At 32.6% G+C, this 27,280-nt stretch overlaps 1 protein-coding gene across 1 annotated transcript in view; it reads right to left on the bottom strand.

The window, feature by feature from the left end:
- LOC129225525 (39S ribosomal protein L28, mitochondrial-like) overlaps positions 1-27,280 on the bottom strand; it is a 45,433-nt gene that overhangs the window by 16,085 nt on the left and 2,068 nt on the right. The window contains exons 2-5 of the mRNA XM_054859956.1: positions 24,119-24,235; positions 14,782-14,923; positions 8,490-8,633; positions 1,173-1,302 (exon numbers count right to left, since the gene is read on the bottom strand). Coding sequence (XP_054715931.1) covers positions 1,173-1,302; positions 8,490-8,633; positions 14,782-14,923; positions 24,119-24,235 — 533 coding nt within the window. The remainder of the gene's footprint in view (positions 1-1,172; positions 1,303-8,489; positions 8,634-14,781; positions 14,924-24,118; positions 24,236-27,280) is intronic.

The raw sequence follows: 27,280 nt of genomic DNA, 5'->3' as shown, positions 1-27,280 counted from the left end.
AATTTTTCTGTGTAAGGACATCACAGCAGGCAAGAAAGGCGGGGGTACCCACCTAGGGGGGTTCATGGCGCAGACTGCACCACTGAAATTTTTAGGGGGTTGTTTTTCTCATTCGACGGGGGGGGGGGGGGGTCTCTTGCTTTTGGGAGGGGGTCTCCACCATATTGAGGATGGTGGGTACCCCAGAGAAAGGTTCGCTATTATTTAAGCTGAGTCGAGCTGGCTTTGGCAGGAAATAGGTAGCAAAGGTGCGTAAAACTGCTGCAAAAACTAAAGATCATAGATTCATTCCATGTCATGTGACTTGATGGTCCCCTTTCTGATCCCCGATCCAACCCTTTCTGATTTGCAGGACGTTCTAGAAAGGTGCAGACATGCCTTTGGAACTAACCTATGCAAATTTTCAGCTTCCATGACACAAATCATGAGGATCTAGGATACTTCAAAAAGAAAAAAAAAGTGGGCTCCAAAATGGCCTCCAATGAAGGAACAGTGCTAAACATGACAATTCACTTCACAAAGCTGATCTGCCATTTTGGATCCTTTTTTTTATTGATCTTAGATCCTTTGGATTTGAGTCTTTGAAGCTGAAAATTTATATAGGTTAGTTTCAAAGGCATGTCTGCACCTCTATAAAATTTCGTTCAAATCGGAGATGGTCTGGTGGAGACAATGAGGTCACTTGACATGGAATGAAGCAGTTTTTGATGCAACTTTTGCTACCTGTTTCCTGCCAAAGTCAGCGCGACTCAGCTTAAATAATAGCGAACCTTTCTTACCTGCTGTGATGTGCTTGCTTACGCAGAAAAATTTTGGGCCTTTATACTATAACATAGGTCTGGCACTAATGGGCTCTTACTCTATATGTAAGTAAGCTTCTTTTTAAAAAGGTTTTTTTTTTTTTGGAAGCATTGTGATGCAATTTTAGAGATATATTCAGGTGTTCAAACATTTTATTTTGTAACTTCTTAAACACTTCACGTTTTCTTTCAATGAAAGTCAGTCTTTTGTCTCCACATGTATATGTTTTTAAAACTTAATCAGCTGTTTCAATGATGGATAAAAAAGAAATAATTGAAAATGTAAGTTACAAGTAGTAAAATATGCATGTTCCTCAAAATTATGAATCAGCTTGTATTTTACATACATAAGAACTAAAGTGAGAAACATACTTTTAAACTCCTCAATTAGCATCATCCTGAGTTTGTGCTTCAAAGGTTCAACAGGTCTTTCTTCTTCTAATATCCTTTGCTTCTGAATGGCTTCTCGCTCAGTGAGTCCAAACCATTCAGCTTCTTCTCTCTACAATAAATATAAGGCCTTCATTACTCGCTTGGTAAAAAAATATGTTTCACTCTTTTCCACTTCGATTCTGTCCTGATTTGGTGGTTTTCACATTTCAGGTTAACTGAGCCTGCTTAAATATATGCTTCAGAGGGTACTATATATTACAGCTGAGCTATCAATCTCGCAGGAAAAAAAATTGGAACATCACACATTTGCGAGGTTGGTCTAAAAGGGGATTTAAAGGATAAAAATATAACACCACCAATTTTGGAAACATATTTGCTATCAATGGCATTTTATGCATTTAAAATTACTCATACTATTTTAGACAATCAAGCATAATATAATCCTTAGAATTCAAGAACATAAAATGTGTTTAAAATTTCATTTACCTAGTAAAATAAATGATAATATTTGCCTATCTAAAACATGCATAGCAAAGTATTCAAGTAGTATGAAGCATAAAAATGTCTTTAACATGAAACCCTTTATAATAATAATAATATCAATAATCAAATAGATATATTTATTTAAATTTAATAAAGTATTACAGATATTAGCCTTTATTTTTTCAATTACTATTTTCAGAGCTTCCCCCAGGATTAAAAAAGGGCAGGGTGTTGTTTTTCAAAAAAAGGGCACTTTTTTGAGAAAAAGGCACTTTTTCGAAACTAAAAGGCGTGTTAATTATAGCTTCAAAGCATCAGTGGATATAGTAGTAGGATATTACTGTTATTCCTGGGTTCAAATGTCTTACTGTCGCAACAAAAAAAACTTTGAAACATTTATGAATTACTTCGCAGGACATTTGAATAGTTTATAATCATTTTCAAAGGAGGCGATTGGGACTAAAAATTGGGGAAGAGGGGTGGGGGCTTAAAAAAAGAAAGCAACTGAAAGCCATAGGATTTTTAGCATCAGTAAGAAAAAGGAAAGAAAAAAAAGGAGAGAAAACAATACAAAATTTTGCCAAGGCTGGTTTTGAGAGCATATGAGTGGTAATTGATGCAAATCTAACAGCTTAACTCACGTTTCTCTTAAGATTTTGATGAATTATTAATAACTTTCCCCAACGACACACTTTAACATGAATTAGACTTACATTAGTTACCACAAAGTACTTTGAGATGTCACAAACATTTGGTAACAATTTTATTAAGCTAGAATGGCTTGTTTATGTAAAACAATTGATTTACTAATATCTAAATAATGAATATATAAAGTAAAAGTTTCTGCTTGTGGCTAAATAATGTTTTGTAAGCAGATATACATAAGTAAAACAAATTATTATAATCTGAAAATTTGGACATTCTGCTTTTTTTTTTTTTTTTAAATAATTTCTAGTTTTGATTTATAAATTGGAAAACAAAGAATGAACTATAAAAGGGGGAGGGGGCGGAAAACTAATTCTTTCAGCTGTTACTAGTTGTAACTTAAGACTTTTAAATCCAAAAGTAGTAATTGCTCTTGGAGTAACCACCACCATAAGGAAACAAAAACCAATAAACAGCACCAGTTTCAAAGCACTTAGTATTTATTTTCAATAATTAAAAGTCATTTGTTTTCATTTGAAATGTCAAAAATCATCCACATTTGACTTTTACATGCTGAATTCTTTTTATTTTTGTCATATTTTTGCGTTTCTTTGATGCCACGTGTCACGCGAAATATTAGCGTTTTGCTGTTAATCTGCAGCAATCTTTTAGCATCTGCTTTCAGTTTTCGATATTTCTTATTATTTTTTGAGTAGTACACAATATGAAGAAAACTGAGCAAAAATACAAACGTATTTTTCAGATAAAAAAATTATCGGCGTGCGTATAAAGCATAATAATAAAACAGAGCATATTATCCGCTAAAACAACTGTTTCAGCAAATAATCGTGATTTTGATTAATTTACACTGAAATAAAATTTAAGAAAAAAAAAAAAAAAAGATTAAATTCGCAGCGCAGAAAAAAAAAAAAAACGAAAAAAAAAATGGCGCGGATTTTGGGCGTTGGCGGATTTTAGGTTGGTGGATTTGAGGCGCTCCATTGCATCTACTTAATTCTAATTAAAAATGGAAAAGCACTATTAAAAATATGAATTTGACTGAAAGATTATAAAATGCAGGGCTAACTTAACGTTAATCTAGCTGGAAGAAAAGTAGACTTTTCTTAACATACATGTCAATTGGACAAAGAAACGCTTCCCTTGTCATGAAGCGATAAGGAGGAAGGATGACAGCCAGTATTCTTCGCTACAGCCCTCCATTATTAAATAAAGGACGATGGGAAGCCTGAGGCAAGGAGCAAGGAAGTGATTCTGGGAATTCAGCAGTGGCTTATCAGTAGTGTTCCCAAAAGTGAAAGGTCCTTGGAACATTGTTAAGTCTCTAGAATGCCCAGTAGGCCACTTTTTATCCCTTGTGGTAACTGATAATGGAAGGCTTGCTTTTCTAATAGTCAGCTCAATGGCAATCCTAGTTAAGAGGTGAGGGGGAGGGGCGGATGTCCACTGTTTTCACTTAGAAGAAAGTCAGTCATTGTGGGAAAACAATGGAAAGGGGCACTGGCTCCTTCCTTTTTCTAGTAAAAATCTTAAATCCAAAGGATGCCAGTTCATGAACAAAAAGGCAAATAGGGCGCCGTTTTACCGATAAAATGGCAAGTTGGACGCGTTCTAAGAATCAAAGGGCAAGTTGGGCGCGGCGCCCTCCCGCCCAATCCTGGGGGAGGGTCTGCTATTTTCTCCCATTTATTTAACAATTAATGCAGCTTATCATGTAGATGGCTTTATGTAGCTTCTACAAAACTTTTTTCTTTCTACCAAAGAGTAAAAGGTTCTCCTCCTTATGTTGTTCAGGAAGTGTAAAATTTTAATCGGCAAAAAAAAAAAAAAAATTTGAATTTTGACACCTTGAATTCAAATTATACTTTTCGCGAGTGTGTTTGTGTGTGGAAGTATGTGTGTTTGTGTGTAGGGGGTATGTGTATGTGTGTAGGCATGTGTGTTTATGTGGGGGGTATGTGTATGTGTGTGTAGGCATGTGTTTGTGTCTGTGTGGGGGGGGGGGGTATGTGTGTGTAGGCATATGTTTGTGTCTGTGTGCAGGCATGAATAGGTGGGTAGTTGTGTGTATGTGTTTGTGTGTGTATGTGTGTGTAGGTGTATGTGCCTGTATGTGTTTGTGTTTGTGTGTGTTTGTGTTTGTGTGTGTGTGTATGTGTTTGTGTGTGTATGTGTTTGTGTGTGTATGTGTTTGTGTATGTGTTTGTGTGTGTATGTGTTTGTGTGTGTATGTGTTTGTGTGTGTATGTGTTTGTGTGTGTATGTATGCGCGTGTGTGTAGGACATGGATGCAACCTGGAGACGGCTTTCGCTATAGGAGCAGCATCGTGAGGAGCCGGTCGACGGTGATGGTGCGGAGGGTGGCGGCGGGAAAATAAAATAATAGGACGCCAAAAACAGTCAAGTGAAAGCAATAAGCAATCGTGATTGCTCAAAAAAAAAACTGTAAGTTCATAATTAATTTGAATTCTAAAATTTTGAATTCAAATTATGTTGTTCGCGCAATCAGGAGTTGCGACAGGACCCTACTTATTGGTTACTACTCAACTCACTTGTTTCTATACTCAGTTCAGCGAGAGCTGATAGAGGAAGTGTTGGGCTAAATGCCTTTATTTTTGTTTCTTGAAGGATTTCACCAATATTGTTTTTAAAAAAAATTTGTAACTTACCTTTTGCCATTCCGGGAAAAACCTTGCACGGGAAATCCCATCCACCTGCCACCGACACTCAAATGTCCGAGTTTGAATCGGAAGTGTTCGGAAAAATATGCGGCACGCTATGATTGGTTGCCATCATTCGGCAGATGTCGGTAAACTTCCGACAAAGCACATGTCGATCACATGAGAAAACCATGTTGAGGTGTTGGGTGCTGAATGTCAAATTAAATAAGAATTGTGCAATCTGCAAGCTGTGTTTTTCTTGGGCTGAGTTGTTCTTGCAATATGCAAATAAGGTAACGTCACATTGTTACGAGCAAGGTCGGATCTGGCTATAAATACTCGGACCAACCGTAGCTCGATGGCTACTTTTCCTCTCACTTGTCTCCGCGTCTTGTGTTGTTTGTGTTTGTAAATGTGTTCGTCCATGTCCTCATAAGTTTTGCTACTGGCCTCTCAGGTGAGGTCTGATCTTTTCTGAATGATTCGCTATTGATGTCTTCAGTTTTGGAAGCGCGTGCTGCCATGACGTCCATAAAAGTGAAAAGTTATAGTCCAATTTAAGTGGGTCGTTTGGTCTCCAAAGAAAAAGGATCGTGTCCATCTTCGATATTTTTCCCTGATATGGTGAACTTGGCTCCTAAGGTGTGAACTGACCAGCGTGCAATTCTGGGGAGATTGCGATGCCGTCCTTCTACCTGTGGGGATTCACTATGGAACATCGACAGGACTTTTTGACACCTGCATGGACTTATTGTAAGATCTTTTTGATTTAACATAACTTAATTTTCTTCGGAGGACCAAATTAATGTAATGTAACCATTTTATAATATATGTTAAATAAATGTTTTTCAGTGTAAAGAATGATTCGTGTTTTATTTTCTTCGGGCAGACCACTCCCTCAAATTTTCAGTTGGAAATGAGTTGCCTAATTTTCAGCTAAGCTGTAGGCTATTAGCTCTATAACATCTAAAATTATATCCAACAGGAAGCAAACAAAGAGGGTTACTACTTTCATGACTTACTCGCCAGATTGGCAATGCTGTTCGCATTGAAAGCGTGGACATTTCGCTTATCTGATTGGTGCTGTCTTCAATCATCCCAGCGCCAAGCAGACAGCGGTAACGCCAATTGTCTCGTTGCTTTGTTTACGTCCACTATCAGCTCTCCCTAAATGGACTATAGATACGGTTCCTGTCCCTCCTCTTGGGGCGGTTACGTGTGTACAGTTGTGTATGTGTATGTATAGGCTTGTGTGTGTGCGTAGACCTGTGTGTATGCATATTGGCGTGTGTGTATGTGTATGAGCGTGCATGTGTGTAGGACATGGACATCACCGACCAGGAGAAGCGGCTACCGGGAGGAGTCGCGTCTGCAGAGGACGGTGGGGTTGAAAAAGGAACCAAACATCAAGGACGGTAAAGTGAAAACAATTAGCAATTGTGACTACTCAAAATAAAATTTATAAATAAAAAAGTAATATAAAAGCAACATTACAAAAATAATAACACAATAGATTTAAATCAGTTTTGTTTTTCAGTCTTTTTTGTTTGATAATACATTCTGCTAAATATATTTTGTGTTTTAAATTAGATAAGAATGCTTTAAATTTCCTTTTACATGATTTGATGGCTGATGCAATACAATTATTTTATTTTAAATTGGAAAAAATTTTCTTCCTTTTTGTAAAAACATGCATACAATGTAGCCAACAGGTATGTGTTAAACCTGTTATCTGCACCCTACCTTTCAGCACTGTGTCCAGAGATTTCTACAATGTTTTCATTGAAAAAAGAAAAGCCCTGGATATAGTGTAAACTAATAATAATATATATATATATATATATATATATATATATATATATATATATATATATATATATATATATATATATATATATATATATATATAAATACACATAGATAAATATTAATTCTAAACTAAGTCAATTAGCCACTGGTTACCAACTTTTTTTTTTTTTAATTTCCAGGTCTATTTAAAAGACTGAAAGAAAAGGAAATAAAATAAAAAAGATTAAAATACCAGAGGTTGCCCTGGTACAGGGGAAAATTTAGAGCTCAAGCTCTAGGGAAAATACAGCTCTCGAGTACTCCTACTCCAGCTCCTTGTCGTCCCCAGGGGTCGATCCAGGTTTTATTTTTTGGGTCCCCATTTTGTGAAAAGGCAAAATATTTTTGTGAAATTTCGTTATTTTTGTGAAAAAGCAAAATATTTTTGTGAATTTTCTTTATTTTTGTAAAAAAGACCTTCTTGTGATTTTTTTTCTTGGAAAAGATTATATTAAAGCATTTTTAGCTGTCGTATCATTGTAGAAAAGCCCTAGACAGGTTTCAGGGGTGATTGCAAGTTCTTGAAGAATACCTGAAAGCTGTCAAAAGAAAATGCGCTGGGGGAAGGGGGAAGTAAGACCCTTAACATTTTATTCGTAATTTGACACATACATTACATTTATTGCTTTTTACAAATATACATATGCAAGGCACACTTTCTTAAGGTGAAAGTCTCACAACAGATTTCCTGTTTGCCCCTATAAAATACTTTAAGAGCAATGAAAATTGCACATGCTGCTGAACGTAATGATAACTCCTAATAAATACAATATGAACAGACTCAAAGATATCACATATTTCTTAACACAGAAGTGAAATACTCATTAAAGATTCCATATATGTGTTTGAAAAACTTAAAAGTAATTAAAACCCAAAATAATACTGCACCAGCATTTAGCGTTTAATTTTTTGACTTTTGACGTTCTTACAGAGTAGGTATTTCGTTTAAAACTTTGCAATTTAATGATGTTAATAAATATGTAAGAAATTTTATTTGTTTGCCTCTTAACAAGGTACAGTAAACATCAAAAATGCGAAAAATTCGTTTACCATGGCCGATGTAAGGAAATCAAGATCTTCAAAACAAATAAAAATATAAAAACAGCATGTAAAATAATTTTATTTTAAGTAAAGTTATTTTAGAATTGGATTTTGAAACTCAACACAAATTAATACTAAATATATATTGCGTAATCAAAGAAAAATTTAAGATTTTCCTGAAAATAAGCTACCAATCACAAGTGTCCCTCTCCCGTCCCCCCTCTGACGCTCTCAAGCAAAAACACCTCACGCAGCAAGCAAAAAGATAAGATGGGGGAAGGTTGAAGAGGCTCCCACGTAGATGCGTACACATTTGCGGTTAAAAAATATTGTGAAAAGGCTGCCTTTTTATAAATTTTTGTGAAGGGGCTGCTTTTACGACGCGGAATTTTGTGAATGGGGCCGCTTTTGCGATGGGGAATTTTGTGAATGGGGCCGCTTCTGCGACGCAGAATTTTGTGAATGGGGCCGTTTTGCCATGCGGAATATTGTGAAGGGGCCGCAAAGCAGCCCCAATTTGGCACTGGATCGACCTCCGGTCCCAGTAATTTAATCTTAAACATTTCTTCAAAATCCCTTTTTTCCAGATTAAAGCACTTACCGGTATCACAAATTTCTGATATCTGTCAAATATTTCTTGATTGGTTGCTTCATCCTCATGGTATTTCTCTTTGTTTACTAAAGCTAGGAGCATCTTTCTCCTAAGTGTAATGGCTAGTTGAGATTTTAAGTCACACACAGGAACCTGAAATGAAAATTTTCTGCATTTTCCTTTTTTGGTCCACTTATACACATAAACTTTCATGTTCAAATCACATATATCATCATATAGTAGAGTAAAAGCAGATTTTTTAATTTAAAATAGCTTTTTAACTAATGGCTCCAAAATTATTAGTGTGTACTATGGCTTTTTTTTTTTTTTTTTTGCTTTGTCTGAAAAAAGCTATACAGCAATTAAAATTTTTTTTATGCAAAAAACTTTACACCTGGTTAAGTATAAAGCATAATACATTGACAAGGAAACTACAATAAGAAGTTCTTTTGTATCAGTTTGACAAACTGACAATACCACTTTCAACTAGAACCCCGTTATAGGACAAGCCGACTTATCCGAAATTTTGCTTCCAAGACAGTTTTGGATCCAACCTTGTTTCAGATATTTCGAAATAAATTATTATAGTTTCTGGTTAAGTTATCGTAAAATTATTGATAAGTTGAGTAAAACATCCCTTTAGAAATAAATCTAGAAGGAAAATTTTTTCTCAAATTAAAAAAGTTTATCAGGAGACGTTTCTTGTAATGGACCTCATTTTTAATCCTTACTTAGTTTTTAAGATAAAATAAGTACCGGGTGGTTATAATATAAGGGTGGTTCTGAAAAGGTGGGAGCAAACACAGACCTCAACTTTGAAGCTTCAACACTAAATAACTTTCATTTTTAATTAACTCAAAATTTTTTGAGTTAAATTATACTACTGTATAGAGACAAAAATTGACATAAATTATGGAAAAATGCTCTTCAAATACCCTTAAAAAATATTTCCTTTGCTAAAAGGCACAACTTTGGACATACCAAAAAGTTAACCGAGCGAATGTACCATTAAAAAAAATTTTTTTAAATTATTTCCATACGTTTAAAAAAAAAAAAAAAAAATAAGGGTATAAATCTCAAACTGAATAATTTTTTGATAATATTTTCCACAAATTAAAAAAATTAAAGCAGGGGTGATTGTAACTCCATGAAAAAATACCTGAACTTTTTTTTTCCCCAAGAAGAAAAAGTGTTTTGATGGGCATATAGATACACATTACGTGTATGTACACATCATATTATGTATATAAATAATTTAGATACATAGTTATTTGTTGGGGCTAAAACTCGAAGTTTAGGACTTGATACGTCCATGTGCATGGTGGGAATTAAATTGTTTTAATTTTTCTCAATTCTTAAAATTTTTCAAAGAATGTTTTATTTTCCTCCTTTGTATCTGAATCCTTAACCATTAGTTACATTCATTTACTAATTCACTAAAGCCTAATACACCAGCATTTTTTTATTGATTCCCAGTTTCTTTTATGAGTATTTGTAGGAGAATGTTGCATTGCAATAATGCCTTCACACCATCATTAGCATATGTAAAGGGCTTGTTGCAAGAAACACAAAACCAAAATCCAGCCCTATCAATTTTTTTTTACACTATATTTCCATCTTTTCATTGTAGGAATCCACTCTGTTTAACCATTCCCAATAAAACTTGTTCTTCTTTCCTGCTTCGACGGAGCCAATATCTTCAGATTTATCCAGATATCTCATTTTTTAAATGAGAACATGCAAAGTTCAAATGAATAAATTTATCAAACAAAAAAAGTAGCGAAATGAAAAGTAAGAGTTAACTAGTAAAATTTAATTAAACAACTAATTTATTTTTACGAGGAGCATATTAATAACGATAAAGTATAATTAGAATTGGTTCAATAACAACAGAACGCACGCAGATAAAGATCATAAACCAGAATATAAAATAAAGAAAATATTTGCATACGTTCAATTCCTCCAACTGCTATAAAGAACAAAGACAGGAGTCGAAGCTCTTATCACTTTTCTCTTCCTACCTTCCCTCAGTTTACAAAACATGACCGTAGCTTACGCTTTATATTTATACCAAATGTCTTCAATTTGGATTTTTTCGTTTCATTAAACATTGCCCTAAATTTTACTAAAGTGGGTTTTTTTGAAAATATAGAAGTTCCGGTGTTTTCGAAGATGAAGATACCGGAATTCACGATGAAAATACCGGAAATCTGGTAAAATACCGGAACACAATCACCCCTGTTAAAGACAGTTTTTTTTTTTATTTTTTAAACAATTTTAGAAAAAATAGAAGTTGGAAGTTTGATGCATGTCCAAAAGTTACGATCTGGACAATGCTATTATTTGAGAACTAAATATATGATTTATATGTTTCAAAGGTATTTTTCGATCCTCAAAATCAATTGATAATTATTTTTAAGTGTTTTCATATGTTTTTATGCAGTATCTTTGAAGAAAAATCATTTTTCTTAAGCATATATGTGAGATGTCCAAATTGCGTTACGATCTAGACGCCGATAATTCAGTCCATTTATTCATTGTTATAAATGATCTTCTGTCTTGTAACTTTAATAAAAAAGGCTAATATAATGTTAATTCCTTTAATCCATTGACATTTTGCACCAATTAATACGTTATGCATTGAACATTACATTAATAACAGTAGAAAGACAAGTTTCGATCCTAACAAAGGCATTTAAGTAAACAAAACGACACAAAAATCGCCAAGCTAAATCCGATTGGCGACAACTCACAGCGTATGATAAGTGAAAGGTTACCAGCAAAAATTCCATTTTTCACCAAAAGCGTCAGTTTTGGCGACTTCATCACCTGCTCTGGAAAAATGGTTCTTTTTATTTTTTTTTTCAGATTCTACGAAACCATAACGAAATTTTATTATTTAAAGGCCAGCATTTAAAGTCATTCAAGTTCTTTAAATCCTTATTTTTCATTGCAGAATGTAAAAATAGATAAAATTTTCACCTGAAAAGTTCAAAAACTGTGAAACTTACACTATGATGATGTCCAAAATCTGTCACCTACTGGACAACGATGTCCAACATCTGTTACCTACAGACCAATCATTAAATTTGCTATTTATTAATTTTTATAAATACCTGCTGTCTTTTTATTTTTGTATATGATGTTCTAGGTGTACATACTATGGAATAAAAACAAAATTGATGTCAAATTTCAAAATTTTAAAAATTGCTCAGAATTAACTTTTTTGTTCCCACCTTTTGAGAACTGCCCATAAGTATCTCTACTTGGCACAGCCTGCAGTTTGAAGGGATCATTCGATTGCAACCAAACTTGGAACATTTACTAATCTTGAAGGGGAAAGAAGGATGGTGCAATAAAAAAAAAATAGTTACTACAATCACCGATAAGTGGCGCTGCAGCCTTCAAAAGATGTTGTTGACAATGCAAACTCTATAGTGACTATGAGAAAATTAAAGAAGCAGTTATTTCTGGCAGTAACGTGGCAAGAGATTTCTCTCAGTTTGCCAGATTGTACTTTGATTTTAAAGATATTGACACATGTTGGGATTTTAAAGAACATCTTGGGAACATTTGGGAACACTGAGGCAAAGGCAGTGTATTTCTGAAACGGTTTTTATGCAAGTTGGAATCCGACTCCATATTGGGAAAGCAGTAGAAAATTTCTTAAGGTGACATTTCACAGATGATAGGGTAATTAGCAAGTATTTTCAAATGGCATGGTCTGCTGGGTCCCCTGATCTGACGCCATATGATTTTTGGCTTTGAAGGTTCTTAAAGTCTAATGGGTACCGTTGAGGTGTCACATGCCTCAGTGAACTAAAGGTAGTGTTACTCAACATGTGTGAAACATCACTCCAAATACACTGCATTCTACAGTTACAATCTTCACAGACCGTCTGTATTGTGTCCTCCAGCTCAATGGTCAAGTCATGGAACCTGACCTTATTGGTACTGCCATGCGCAAGCATAATATGCCTGAAACAATATTAAATAAGCCATTCAGCTTTACATGCTAATTCTTCCCTCTTGTATTACACATTATAAATTCAAAAGCGCCACCTGCAGGCAAATTTTGCAACTAATTTTTTTTTGTTGCACCATCTGTCTTCCCCCTTTCAAGATTAGTAAGTGTTTCAATTTTAGTTGCAATCAGATGATTCCTTCAAGCTACAGACTTCTCCAAATAGAGATACTTATTTTATAACCACCCCGTATATCTTCCGCAGTAAGACAATAAAGTAACCAAAAAAATTGTAACCAACACATCTATAGCTTAGCAACTGTATACATAATGTTTTCAGGCATACGAATTTTAAACCGAAATATTGGATGAGTTAACTCCCGTTTTAAGTGGCGTTACTTTCAACATATGACATGTACACAACTAAAGTGGATCAAGACCATAAAGGATAGTTTTGAGATACTCAAGGTTAAACTTTGCAACCACTTGAATTCTAGAGGGATTTAGAAGACAATTGACTTTGTATTGTTATAGTATAAAGACAAACTCAAAGATAGTAGACCAGTGGCGGATCCACAGGTGGGGCAATTGAGGCGATCGCCCCCCCCCCCAAAAGGTTCGTAAATTTGAAAAACTTCTGCTCCCCCTCCCCCTAACACATCTCAAAAAATTGCCTACAACTGTATTTTTACGACTTTAATTACAAAAATTTTAATGGGGAGAGTCCCTCATCCACCTCTCTCCAATGTCATTGAAGATCGTAAAAAGTTTCGAATTTTTAGAGCTTCAATTCCGAAAAAATCACCGGAATCGAAAACATTTTCAAAAATGCCATTAATGAGGAACTTCAGTTACATTTTTAGAGCTTCAATTCAGAAAAAATTCCGGGGGAGAGCCCCCAATCTTGAGTCCTTCACCTAACATCAATAAAGATCCACTATCATTATGTTTTTGAAGCTTCAATATTGAAAAGAGGGATAGCTCCTAAACCCATCCCTTCCCTTAACACTACCAAAAATGACCAACCATTGCATTTCAAGGCTCCAATTTCGAACAAAGTCCGATGGAAAGTTTCAAACCCTGTTCTTTCCCCCTACGTCATAAAAGAGGGCTTACAACTGCATTTTCAGGAGTACAATTTTGAAAATTTTCCAGAGAGGAGCACCCATGTCCTTTTTTCCTCATCTTCCAACATCATAAAAGATCGTCTAAAACAACGGTTCTGGAATTCCTACATCGAAGTCTCTGGGGAAAAGTTCTGAACCCCATGTCTTCTGCTACGTTATCAAAAGTGGCCTACTACAACTGCGTTTTTAGGACTTCAATCCCAAAATTTTTTCCGGGGGAAAGCTCCCGAACCCCCGGTTTTTAGCATCACTAAAAATATCTAAAATTGCATTTTTGAAGCTCTAATATCAAAAAACGATTGAGGAGAATTCATGACTCTCATCCTTTCCCTTCAAAAAAAAAAAAGATTGCAAACAATTGTGTTTTCGCAAATATACATTTAAATTTCAAAAGAATTCCCGAGAGGGACCTCCAAATTTCCCTTTCTCTTATTAATCACCAACTAGTCTAAAAATGTATTCCTAACAAACATTTTCAGATTGAAAGCCTGCAAACACTCCTACTTATGCACGAATATTAAATAACTCAATCAACAAACAAATCCATAATTATCTTCAAATTTTATTCAAAACGCAATTTTAGTATTTCATTATATTTGGTACCTTTCTCTTCATTATGTTGTTCGGTACCTTTCTTTCTGCAACCTTTCTTTTATAAGGAAAAAAGTTCAATTGAGGACCTGAATGGCTACTGAAAATACTTCACCAGTCCTCAAATGAATCAAAAGTTGAAGGGTTTAATTTAGATAATGCATCCAGAATATTAGTAGAATTTTTTTCAATTTTGATTCTTTGTACTCGAAACTTATAACTTTCATTCAAATTCTTTGAGCAGTACAAATTATTCAAAAAAAAAAAAAAAATGCTTCAGTTCTTACTTTTTTTAAATTTTGTTTTTATTAGTCATCCCCTCCCCCATAATTTATCACTCAATCGCCCCTCCCAACAGGATGCTCTGGATCCGCCACTGTAGTAGACCCCAGTATAACCTCGATTTTTTATGAATTATCAAATACACACATAAGTTTATTTTTATTTTTCTACACACTTTGAGTGAATGTCATAATTAAACACAAATTCATTAATAATAATAATTTTTGTGTCTCTCTAATGTCCTAATCCACTAAATGAGTTTCTCCCATCCCAAAGAAGTTGTGCACCTCTAGTTTAGAGAAAATAAGATATAAAAGAATTTTTTTATAAATCTTACAGATAAAATGTAGTTATCAAAACCATGATATTGATCAATCAGTCTTAAAGTTCTTTCAGTAACTGTAAGGTGCATGTACTCATTGAGAATCTCACTATAAACAACTGCTTTCTTCAAATTAGGGACCCAGTAATTTGGGAATCTGAAAACGAATACAAGAATTAGAATAATATTTCAAAATAAAATATTATGTTTCTGGGTCATCCTTCAAAAAGTGTAACTTTTTTGTCACATGCCTTTTACAGTAAAAACTATAAGAAACAATTCATTTAACAATAATTTTTAATTTCATCAAAAATATATCTATTTAAACCTGCCAGAAATTTTTTAATAATTTTTATTTCAGTATATTTTTGGTTCACAACATGTGAATTCTCACCTCCGTGGCATGTCACACACCTTGTGTGACTGTTTATGTTGCTTAATATTTTGTTTAATTAAAAGTATATACTTATTTATTATTCCTTTCTCAAGTGTCTCAAATACTAATTTTTAAGTATATTTAATTTTTTAATATTGTGTTTTAGATCGTTTTAGTAGGACAAGGGAGTCATGTCACAGAATAAATTCTCATCTCTGTTACCTAAACACAAAATGTCTTTCCTCATTAACACGTGGCAGTAATGACATCAAATTTTATTTTACATGATACAAGGGAGCCCGCTTGTTTATTTTCAGCCATATTTGAAGTTGTGAGAATTTTGCCAAAGACAAGAAGATAGATTTTGCTTTAAAAACTTAGTGTGGTTATTCTGACTTCTCACTTCCGTGAACTTGAATTTCAGTGATGTAAATTATTATTATTTTTTTTTTGAAAATTGAACATGTTTTCATATGCTTAACATATGCAGATTATAGCAACAAAGAAAAAAAAATCCCTGAAAAATGTATCTAGTAGGTCTATATTAATGGAAAATTCCTCACCTACCTGAATCTCACCTCCGTGACAGACCTTATCAATGTCATTATTTCTGAGGTGAAAATAAATGATGGAGGAAAAATACATTAATTACAGGCATTTTACCAAAAATTATAAATTGCCATTATATCCTTAAATTTATTAAATACTATTTTTTAACATACATTTGAAACTACTAATTAAGCTGTACTCTAATTAAGAGAACTTAATATTATATTCCCACTAATCATTAAAATAGCTGATTGTGTGCACAATTTACAAAATTACTCCTTTGACATTAAATTAGCCCCGATTTTTTTATACTAAAAGTTTTTTTCTTTTTTTTTTTCCGGGAACAAGGCATTTTCTTTTTTACTTATGAGTAAAATAATTGGAACTTAGCTGCGCCATTGTTAATGGTTACTTCTAGTAGGTAACACTTTCATGTAAGAATGAGGAAAAAAAAGGCTTTGAAATTGAAAAATATTTGCGTTCAAAAGTTACGTTTTCAGGAGAATGACCCAGATATCGATTCTTTAAGCTTCAGTAATTCAAGTTTAGTCCTTAATTGACTACATTGTGTTAAAAGGAAATACAGTCGAACTTGCTTATAATGAGCCCTGATTTAAAGAGAAACCATATTTAACGAGGAAATCAGAAGTACTTGGTTGGTACAATGTTAAGTCCATGGGAGCATAACTCGCTTTTAACAAGCAAACCCCACTTAATGAGAGAAATATTTTTGCAATTCATAAAATTTCTATTGACTTGCAGCCCAGCTTAGCTTTTTTTGGTAAATTTTCTTTTTACATTCCAAAGATAGTCAAAGTTAGTGACAAATCATAAATCCTCAGAACAAGCGATGACAGCACTTTTTTTTATTTGTGGAATAAAGAAACATTTAAAAATTACATATGTGTATAGATGTAAGTTTCCTCAAAACCAATGACATAAGACACATTCAGATAGCTCAACGTGAAGTAACCAACGTCTTTGGAACACAGTGATTAAAAAGAAGAAAAGGAACTAATGTCAATATACCCCCCTTGGCGATTTTTTCCTGTTGGCGCCAAAAAAGCGTCGCAAAAAAACCTATGTATGACGACATACATCATACATCGTTCTTAGAGATGCTTTTTTGGCTCCAATAGGAAAAATTCAGATAAAAATACATGATAAAAATACTTCAGAACACAATATATGTTAAAACAGCATGAAACAGCTAAACAAAATGTGAATAAACGCTTCAAAAATACCAGAAACTAGAAAGTTTTTGTACACAAAGAAAACACAAAAAGTTATTTAAAATGCTTAAATTACAAATTACTATAATAGTTCACCAAAACATTATGTACCAATAGAAATAAAAGCTTTTTCCCAATATGCATTTCATCGAACAAAAACAATTCTCATACTCTACTAAAAAAGAGCAAAGCGTTTAAAATTGTGATGTTTTAAGAGGAAAACATCCCCAAAACCAATCACAAACATAAAAACACCAGAAAGTAAATTATGAACAGAAATGCTACTAAATTAGAAAAAAAACTATAAGTCTACTATTTTGCATTTGTAATACTATTTCAGTCAAAAATACACAAAGTTATTCTAATTTCGATGCATGAAAAATAGAAACGTCTCGAAAGAACGTCCCAAAACATAAATAATAGAAAAATACCATACATTAATTTGCTATTCAGAAATGCTTTCAAAATATCAACTATATTTTACATAAAATAACACCTTCATATTTTTATAAAATGCTAGAGTCAACTTATTTTTAGTTATTCAGTACCTAAAGGGATACACGTTTATGGAAATTAAAACATTCAAAAAATGTACATTAAAATGAATGAATCGCAAAAAATTGAAGAGTTTTTATGAATAATTCTTGATATCAATAAAGAGTAACTTTTGAAATAAAACAACCACACTAGTTTTGTAAAATAAATTATACATCACTAAAAATAAAGGTAACTACAAAAAACACTCAAGATTTTGTAAAAATATCAAGAATTTCGAAAGTGATATAAAAAGTGAAAAATATTGAAAAGACCACACCAAGAGCCCATAGATGCGCAACGCAGCAAAATTAAAAAGCCAAGTAAATATAAGATTAAGCAAACAGAATTACAAATATTAAACAAATTATAAATAACAAATGATGATAAAAAGGAAAATTGCAAACAGCTATTAAGTAGGAATAGAAAAAGAGTGAATCCAGAGCTCATCAGCCGTGGAGGATTCATTAATTATGGTCAAAAGACCAAAATTTTAACTATAAACTAGAAGAGAATGCTTAAGCTCCAGTACATGTAATATAGAGTAACAATGGGCAAACGCACCACTTGCTAAGCTAAAAACAATAAACTAGAGCTCAAACCTAAAACTAAAAGCAGGGGGTTTCGCCTCGACTAATTAGGAAAACAAGTTCCGATAATTAGCCTTCCACAGTATGTATATATATATATATATATATATATATATATATATATATATATATATTTATTTATTTATTTATTTATTTACTTTTGAATTCTAAAAAAAAAAGAACTTACTTTTTCATTGCCTAAATTCACACACTCAGCCTGAAACAACTAATTGATAAGGAACTAATGTCAAGAACAAAAACACAACAACATATTGCAATTGAACAATGGTGCCTTACAGAGACACACCCACATGTTTATTTTGCTAATTCACGGTCCAGTTTGAAGAAACTGACTTTTCTAATAATGACGCATCAAAACACAACTACTAAATTAAAAAAAACACAAATTAGGCTTTCCTATGAGGTACATTGAATAAATCGAAAATAATAATAAGCATTCCCAAGCATACACATGATTAATAAGTTTGAACAGATCTATGTTGACATTGGGTTGCCAAACATAGGTTAAAATAGCCAGGTGTGCCATGTTAAAAAAATCATAGCCTATCTGGCGATTTTTGTAAGTGCTAAAATTTGAATCTCACCAAGGGAGGTGGGGGATATACCACATCTGTATCGAAGAAAAAAAATGAAATTTTATAGGTTTTTCGGGAACTTGTTTTTTACGAGGATTCGGCTATAACGAGCAAATATTGCGGTCGTTATAAGCAAGATCCATAGCACTTTTTTACAAATGTCTAAAAATCAAATTATGTGAATTATCAGAGCTAAGAACACTTTTTTTTTAAAATTATATTCCTTCCCCCCCCCCTCCCCCTGCTGTTTCCAATACTATCCAAATAAAGTATCTCAATCACAAAATTAAAGCATGCAACAAACTCAAGTTCAGGAGGTAACCTTCAAAAAGTGTTTAATCACAAGCCTAGCAATATTCAGTATAAGCAAAAAACGTCCTCCAAAATGCAGCATGAATATGCAGAAAATGAAATTTTTTCTAACACATTTTGGTTAAAGTAATAAGATTTACTATTAATTTCTGCTAAAATATTTGTAATATTTTAGTTATTTAACTTGATATGTTGAAATAAGTTGCTTTTTATTGACATAACAGTAAAGATTTAAAAAAAATCTTGGTGGCAAATTATAATTAATTAAACCCTTTTTTTGTAGAGTATAAATAGTCATTCTTGGTTGTGGTAGTTAAAAATACAATATGTAACGCATAACTCTTTCGGGTACAATTTGAAAAGAAACATATCAAGAGAATTTTTCAGAATCAAAGTTAAATTATATAGACCTATCTGAGTATACTTGGGTTTGATACGAAGAGTATTAACAAGCCTTCATTAGGATTAACAGAATAAAATATACAGTGAAATCCTGTTACAACCAATGCAGATACAACAAAATATCCATTACAATGAACAAAACGTTAGGTCCTGTTCTAAAACCCATTAAGATAATGTATAAAAAATCTTATTTTAATGAAGTGATTTTCTTCAAAATGTTGTTACTCCAACCAAATGTTTTTCTCAACTTAAGTTAGAATATTTTTTCTTAATGCACCTTGCAATTTAAAAGAGGGTTAGCAAGTTTTCAACTTTTATTGGGGTGTAAGTGGCGTTCACAAATCAGAATCTTTCATAATGTTCTCTGGAACCAAACCTTTCATATAAAATAACACTTAAAAATATTAATGTATTGGAAAGAGTTCAAAGGCGGGGCTACAAGGCTAATAAATGGACTTTCTCATTTAGACTACGATTCCAGGCTTAGAATGCAAAAAATGTACAGTCTTGAGCAAAAATGAGACTGAGGGGACATGGTTCAGTTGTTTAAATTTATTAAAATGAAAGATGTTACAGGGCTCAAGTTTAGCACTGAAAACAGGACAAGGGGTCATTGTTTTAAGTTATTTAAATCTCAGGCTAACATGGATATTAGAAAATATTTTTATTTTAGCAGAGTAGTGGAACCTTGGAACAGCTTACTGGTAGAGGTGGTAATGAGCAAGGGAATAGATAATTTTAAGAGGGCCATTGATCTTCACTGGGGAATGTAAGTTGACTAGGGCTAGCCTAGCTGGACCCAGAGCCTGTTGCTGGTCATCACTTTTGTATTTGTATATACTTTTTGTGAAGATGACCAATGAATAAAAGTTCAGTGTTCAATACTTTTCATCTTGTTTTTCAGAATAAATAATGTGTTTACATATATTTTAGATTGTTGGTAAATGGTAACTGTTGCAGATTTAATTACATTAGAGTGTCGATTTGCGAAATTAGCACTTTTTAGCCTACTTTCCCAGTAAATATCAGAGAAAGAAGAAAAAAGCATGAAAGAAGGCTTAATGCATCTTGAAAATATTATAAAAAACAAAAAAAAGTCAAAAATAAAACTAATAATTAAATAAATATCAAAAAATTAAAAATTGGAAAGTAGGGTATTGAGATGGGGGAAAATGTCTGTCCCCCCCCCCCCCTAATAACTTTTGAGTGAATAGTCCGATTCAAACAAATTTTTTTTTGTTCGAAAGATCTCGGTGAGGTCACTTCAATCCTATATTTCACTTTTTGATTTGAACTATTTTTTGTTCAATTTTGAACAGCTCAAAAAAACTTAACATTAGCACCTATGAGGAAATTCAAGGCAATTACAAACTGTGAGGCGAATTTGCTACAAACAAACTTTGTAGAAAAAAGCTTTTAGTGAAAAACTTGTATATAAACTATCTTTTTGATTCGAACAATTTTTCGTTCAATTTTGAACAGTTCAAATCCATTAACATTAGCGCCTAAAGGGAAACTGAAAGTCAAAGTAGATTCCGTACTTGACAGCGGATTTACTTCAAACAAATTTTGCTGGAAATAGCTCTTAACCACAAACTCCGGACTCCAACTCCGAGAATTTAGGGACACCTGACTCCGACTCCCTGACTTTCACTCTGACTTAGTTTTTTTTTTTTTTTTGACAATGAAAATTATCTCTGTAAGTTGACATTTTATTGTTTTTATTTATTTTGGTAAATGCATTTAAAAAATTATTTTTGGAAACAGGGGGAAAAAACTTTTTTTTTTTTGGTATGATGTATTTATTTTAATGAACTTGTTAATTTTAATTATTTTTTCATTTTGAAAGCGGTTAAAGAATTTTTTTTTTAATGGAAAAAAGTATTTGCTGCTTTGTTTAAAAGGTGCTGCTATTTTATTTGTTTGTTTATTTATTTATTATTTTTTTATGCATCTAATTTTTTAGATGAGTGAGGCATATTTTATTCCTAGAAATCAGCCTAAAATATTAAAAATTATGTTTGAAACAATTTGATTTTAACAATTTTTGAGAATATTGATCAGATACTAGAAAGTAGTATGGGCAGACCCCGAAGTGGTTTTTTGAGGGGAAAAAGTAGGAAATAAGGAATCAAAAATTTAAAAAGTAGGAAAAATAGGAAAAAAATCACTTAAAAAAGTAGGAAAAAATAGGAAGAGATAGGACTACACACACGTCAAGACGACTGACAATCATTAGTATGAAAAATAAACTGGTGGAAACAGATATTAATTACAAAAATATGAAAATAAAATCTAAACAAAGAAACACCTTTCACCAATACAGTAACAAAATTTTTAAGTGTGAAAGAATAAAATGCAACATAGCGATCGCAAAAAAAAAAAAAAAAAAAAAAAATACAAAAGCAAAGCAAATATTAAATTAGTTTTAGTTAAAAATAATCAGCTGCTGACATGCATTCTTGCACAAACAGAGGCAGATGTTTGAATTCGAAAAAAAAAAGGAAAACGACTGAAAATGCAGAACTAAATTAAATGTGTTCTTAAATATGGGACACAAAATTTATAATAAAATAATTTAACTAAATAAATAACGAAATAAGTCAACTAAAGGTTTTGTACAATGTTATGTATTTTTAGCATTCAACATACATTTTTACTTCAGGCACGTCATTTATGGGGGTCAATTTCTCCCCTCCCTGGCTTTGGTAAATTAATGCTTAGCTATACAAGTTGGTGCGGTTTTTGTTGTTTGAGGATAAAATTTGCATTCAATTTTCATCCTTCGCTAGCCACCTCCAGGGGGGGGGGGGAATCAAAGTGATGAGCCAGCTTTAATTTTAATCAAGCAATAAAAACGAATATTGTTTTAATGATTTGATGATTTTTACCTCCTTGTTCCAAAATTTTTGTCACGAAAATAAAAGGAAACATCCATGCATGGTAAACATAACATTTTAATTAAAGACAAAAATCAGTTACTAATGTTTCTCTGTGCATAAAAGGGAAGTCATGTAGTTTATCTCAGTCCTCACCATACAACAAAAATATTCATTCGGAAATTGTTCACGAAATTGAGAGTGAGGGGGGAGCACCTGGCATCAATGCCTGCATATATCTTTTTCTCCCCCTCCCTTTGATCAGGCGCACTAAGTACAATAACTTACAGTAGATACGCCGCATCGGTATAGTTGCCGTACCCCGAAAAGAGTAAGAGTCTGTCAAAAAAATTTTAAATGTTCAGAAATGTCGCATTGCTACAAACACAGCACATAATGATGAGCAACTCCTCGATATTGATGATATATCAGAGTAGAAAATACCATTAAAAAGAAAAAAAAAATACATATTAGTTTGTAGCTCTATCCCCCAACTTGTAAAAATGTGAAGAAATAAAAACAAAATATTGCATTTAAATTGATTTCCGATTTTCCTCCAAAAATCGGAAACGTTTTGTCCATTCAGGTTTTGCCGCTTTTTTTTTTGCAAATACACTCTTTGCAAGGAGAGAAAATGAAATTTTATTCATTTTATAATCATGTTTACGATTTAGAATGAACAATAATCATATTTATGTACGCGATTATTTTTGAAGTGGTCCGTTTTTGCGAATTTCTGTTACCTGTCGCTTTTATTTTGTACTAACATCAATAAAATATGTACATTGTACAAGTTTTTCATTTTTTGCTTCCTTATGTTCCTTTTAAGGCTTTACATTGCCTTTCTGTTTAAATAGAGCTCCATTTCACTTGTAATCATACAAAAAATTGGCGAATAGGAAATTCGGTTTTTCCCGCATTTTTTGAACAGTCGGCCGTTTACTTTAATTAAAGCTTCTAACTGATGGGTAAATAATATATAATTGCATCAGAATGTGCCAGTATCTATTTTTTCATAGTTTCGTTAATACAGTAGGACTGAAGTCAGGGCGATAAAAAGAAAAGTCGATCAAAAACGCCGCAACGGCAAAAAAGTCACTTACGAAAATTTAACTTTTAAACACACAAACGCCGCGGCGCGGCGTTCCTTCCAGAAATTACTGTAGTCACTCAATGAAAAGCTAAGGATCCGTTTGTTCCTTTTACTTTTCAAAATCAAAACATGCAGAAAATTATCGGTGCGGCTTTGTAAAAATAAGAATCAATGCACAATTAGAAGTGCTATACTAAAGAAAGAAAAAGTAGGAAAAAAAGGAAAAAGTAGGAAAATAAGGAGAGAGCTCAAAAAAGTAGGAAAAAGTAGGAAAAATAGGAACTCTTCGGGGTCTGTATGGGTATACGGCAAAGTAGGCTCATTTAGTTCTAGATGCTACTTTTTGGTTTAAAATAAAGAAAATTTTAAAAGTTGTAACGAATTTTTTTTTTTTTTTTTTTTGTCTCTTGGGGTTAGTTGTAACGGGATTTCACTGTATATCATCTATTTTAAAACAGGAATCATTAAAAATCAATTTTAAAGCATTTTGGAGAAAACTCACCATTTTATTGAGAGATTTTTTTTTCTAGGAGTTTAAACCTTGAAAGCAATTATTTGCAAATATATTGCACTAAATATAATTCATATTAGAAATCATTTAAATGAAAGGTAAATTTTTTAAAGGCACTCTAAAATGTGTAACACTATGCTCAATGGATTTTTCTGAAAAAAAAAAAAATTGAAAATGATTGAAAAGGGCTAATATTAACAAAAGCATTACTATTATATGCAATTCCAGAAAGCTATGAGTATGAACAACGTTAAATGTTATATTATTTTTGATCTCACCTTCTTCGCTTGGGTTTATTTTTGGTGAAGCCTTGAATTACTCCTTCTCCTCCCCAGATGCCTTCATCAGCTTCTTTTGGAAACTTTAAAGGAATTGCTCTGTTTTCCACTCGTGTTCTGAAAACAGAAAGATTTTCAAGAAATATTAGTTTTAAAAAAGAAAAAAAAAAGATCTATATTATTCTTCAGTCATGTTCAAAAAAAAAAAAAAAAACATAGGGGAAGAAGGGGCACGTTGGGCTGGTCTCATTTCAATGATATTTTTTTAATTATATTTTATGAACAACAAATAGCACTTATGGTCCTACAAATCCTATAATGAAATCACATGGTACAGTTATATTGAACAAATTTTATTCCAGAAAGTGTAATTTTAGTAGTCGGGGCATTCCAAGGTATTTGTGACATAGGTGTGTCCGTAACAAAACTTGTTAAAAGGTTAAAATTTTTATATATATTAAAAAAGCACATTCCAAAGGACACACATGTCATATTTTTTTCTTCATTTACTTCATATTATCCATGTAATCGCAATCAAAACATCAAAAATACAATTTTTAACGTTACGGACTCTACATTGAATTTTTCTTCAATAGTGACTTGAACCGAATTCTAAGCCAAAACTGGTGCTTGGGACAAATAAAGTAAAGGATTATCTCTAATACATATAATAATTTTAATCAAAAAGAGCATTCGGTAAAAAAATTATAAGTTGTGAAAATGGTGATTGTAGAGTCCGTAACAATAATTAGAAGAAAAGTTTTGTTAAAATTTTTATTTATGCATTTTATGTCACTAAATTGAATGTTTTCTAACTTCACCTATAGTGTTACAATATTCTAAAATAAGTTTCATTATTATTTCAATTCGGTATTTTTAATTAATTTTCTAAATTTGGTTACGGACTCTACAAAACGTTACGGACTGTACATTTGGCAACCGTTTCAACACAGCTCTTTCTTTACCAAAATGTTTGAACAACCTGCACAAAAAAAAAAAAAGTAGCCCTTTAAAGGAAATTACAACTTATACTTTAAAAAAACTTTGACTTTCAGAAGAATTTTGACTGAACAAGTAAGTGTATAGGGGGAGTCAGGGCACATTGGTCTGGCTCTCTACTTTTCTTCTTTTTTTTATCTCATCATAAATTTCAATTCGTAATTTTATTTTCTACCATGAGTTAAATATTTCACACCATCCCAGAAAATTTTCAATTCATTACCTTTTTCCCCATTAATACTTTAAGAGAACTTTGTGAAGTGAACCAACCTGCCACAGTCCCGGTGTCCCCACATTACGAACTCAACTTCTATTACAATTTTAATGTTAAATATTATCCAACATTTGTACCAAACAAATGTTTTATGATTAGAATCAAAAACCAAAGTTTAAAGATCAATATAATTAAAATTGACCAACATTTACTGTTACTCTTTTTCAACAATCAGCACAATTTGTGTTTTTAGCAACTTCACTATTGCTAATACTGGAGTATTGCTTTTTTAATTGTTCTAAAAGTTTTCGTGTGTTTTCTAAAAGTGAAGCAACATACCCCAGGTACTTGGTCTAAAAAAAGTTGTCCTGATTTTTTCCCTACAACAAAAAATAAACTGCTAATACTTAAGAACTAAAAAAACTTATTTCAGCAGAGGAATTCAATTTATTGCTTCATTTTTCATGAAAACCATTTAAAAAAATAAAGTTGCTTAGTTATGATAGTTAATCAATTAAAAGTAGCACAGCCAAAATAACAGTTTCTGAAATTTGTTCGAAATAACTGTACAATATGATTTCATTATAGGAATTGTAGAACTATAGGCGCTACTTTTTGTTGGTCGTAAATTTAAAAAAAAAGGGTATTAAAATTATCAAGGCCGGTTTAACGAGTCCCAATTTACCCTATTATCTTATGGGATGTTGACTGATCTGGTGATCCCGAATTTCAGTATATTTCCAGTGTGACATTTGAAAAATTTCCAGTATAAAATAGGAGTATATATTGTACAAAAAAGAAAAAGAAAAAAATCACTTTCACGTTAAAATAAAGGAACAAAGTAAGGCATGTCAGATGCCATTTCGTACATTAATATTAGGGCCATTAAACAAAAATATAAGATCTTTCGTGCCATACATGACTGAGACTGATCATACATTTAATTAATTAAATGCAATTATTTGAACTGGAAATAAATAAAATTTTGTTGCTTAAAAATATATGTGATTCCTGAAGCAAAAAATGTTGCCTTTTTAAATTAAATTAACAGAAAATTTAACTTAACTTTAAAAATGCAATTTAAAAAATATTGGGTTAAAAACATTTTCTTCCTAACATGTCCCGCCCCCCCCCCCCCCCCCCTCAAAAAAAAGTTATCCCGAAATTTCGACTTACCGAAGATGGTCCGGTATTGATCACTTCAGATAACCAAGGTTCTACTATAAAAGTTGAATTGTTAGTGAAATTTGCATTAAAACCTATCTTTTCTAATATCAAATTCAAGACTGAAGAAATCAACATATCACTTGGTCTGTTCCAACAAGAGGCCACCTTCAATCTGGTAACCCCCCCCCCCCACCCCTAGAGCTTGGGTGCACCTCCCCTAAATATCCCACAGACCCCCTCCCCCATAATATCAAAAACCTCTCCCCAAAAATGAGAAAAATACCTCTCAAAACACCCCCTAAAAAAACTTCAATGGCACAGTCTGCGGCATGCCCCTCCCCCCCCCCAGGTGGGCACCTTTCACATATATGATGAAAAAATAGTCATAACAGTTGATTCTATCTTTGTAACTATTGAATAATGAGGTAGTATTGTTGTTGTTTACACTCTATAAACAATAATTCAAACTATACTCGAACGTGACAAATATGTAGAGTCCGTAACATGTTCATAATCGTGCAGTTCTTCAGTAAATAATTCCGTAAAAAATATTTTTTACCTTTTTAAAAAATATTTTGGTGCTTAAATGTATTATAGATAAACTGAGACATAGTGGAAAACCTTCATTAGGTAAGAGTAGTTATTACTTTCACAGAAAATTTGAAGATAGTTTAAGCAAAAATTTCCATGTCTTTTTAGCGTAGAGTCCGTAACATGCTATATATCTTCCTATATCTTTAGAAATTCAACACAAATCTAAACTTTTTTCAATGTTATGACAT

The sequence above is a fragment of the Uloborus diversus genome, chromosome 7 (genome assembly GCF_026930045.1).
Source record: "Uloborus diversus isolate 005 chromosome 7, Udiv.v.3.1, whole genome shotgun sequence".
Classification (NCBI taxonomy): Eukaryota; Metazoa; Arthropoda; class Arachnida; order Araneae; family Uloboridae; genus Uloborus; species Uloborus diversus.
The sequence above is the reverse complement of the archived record's forward strand: the minus strand, read 5'-3'. Positions and strand labels throughout refer to the sequence as shown.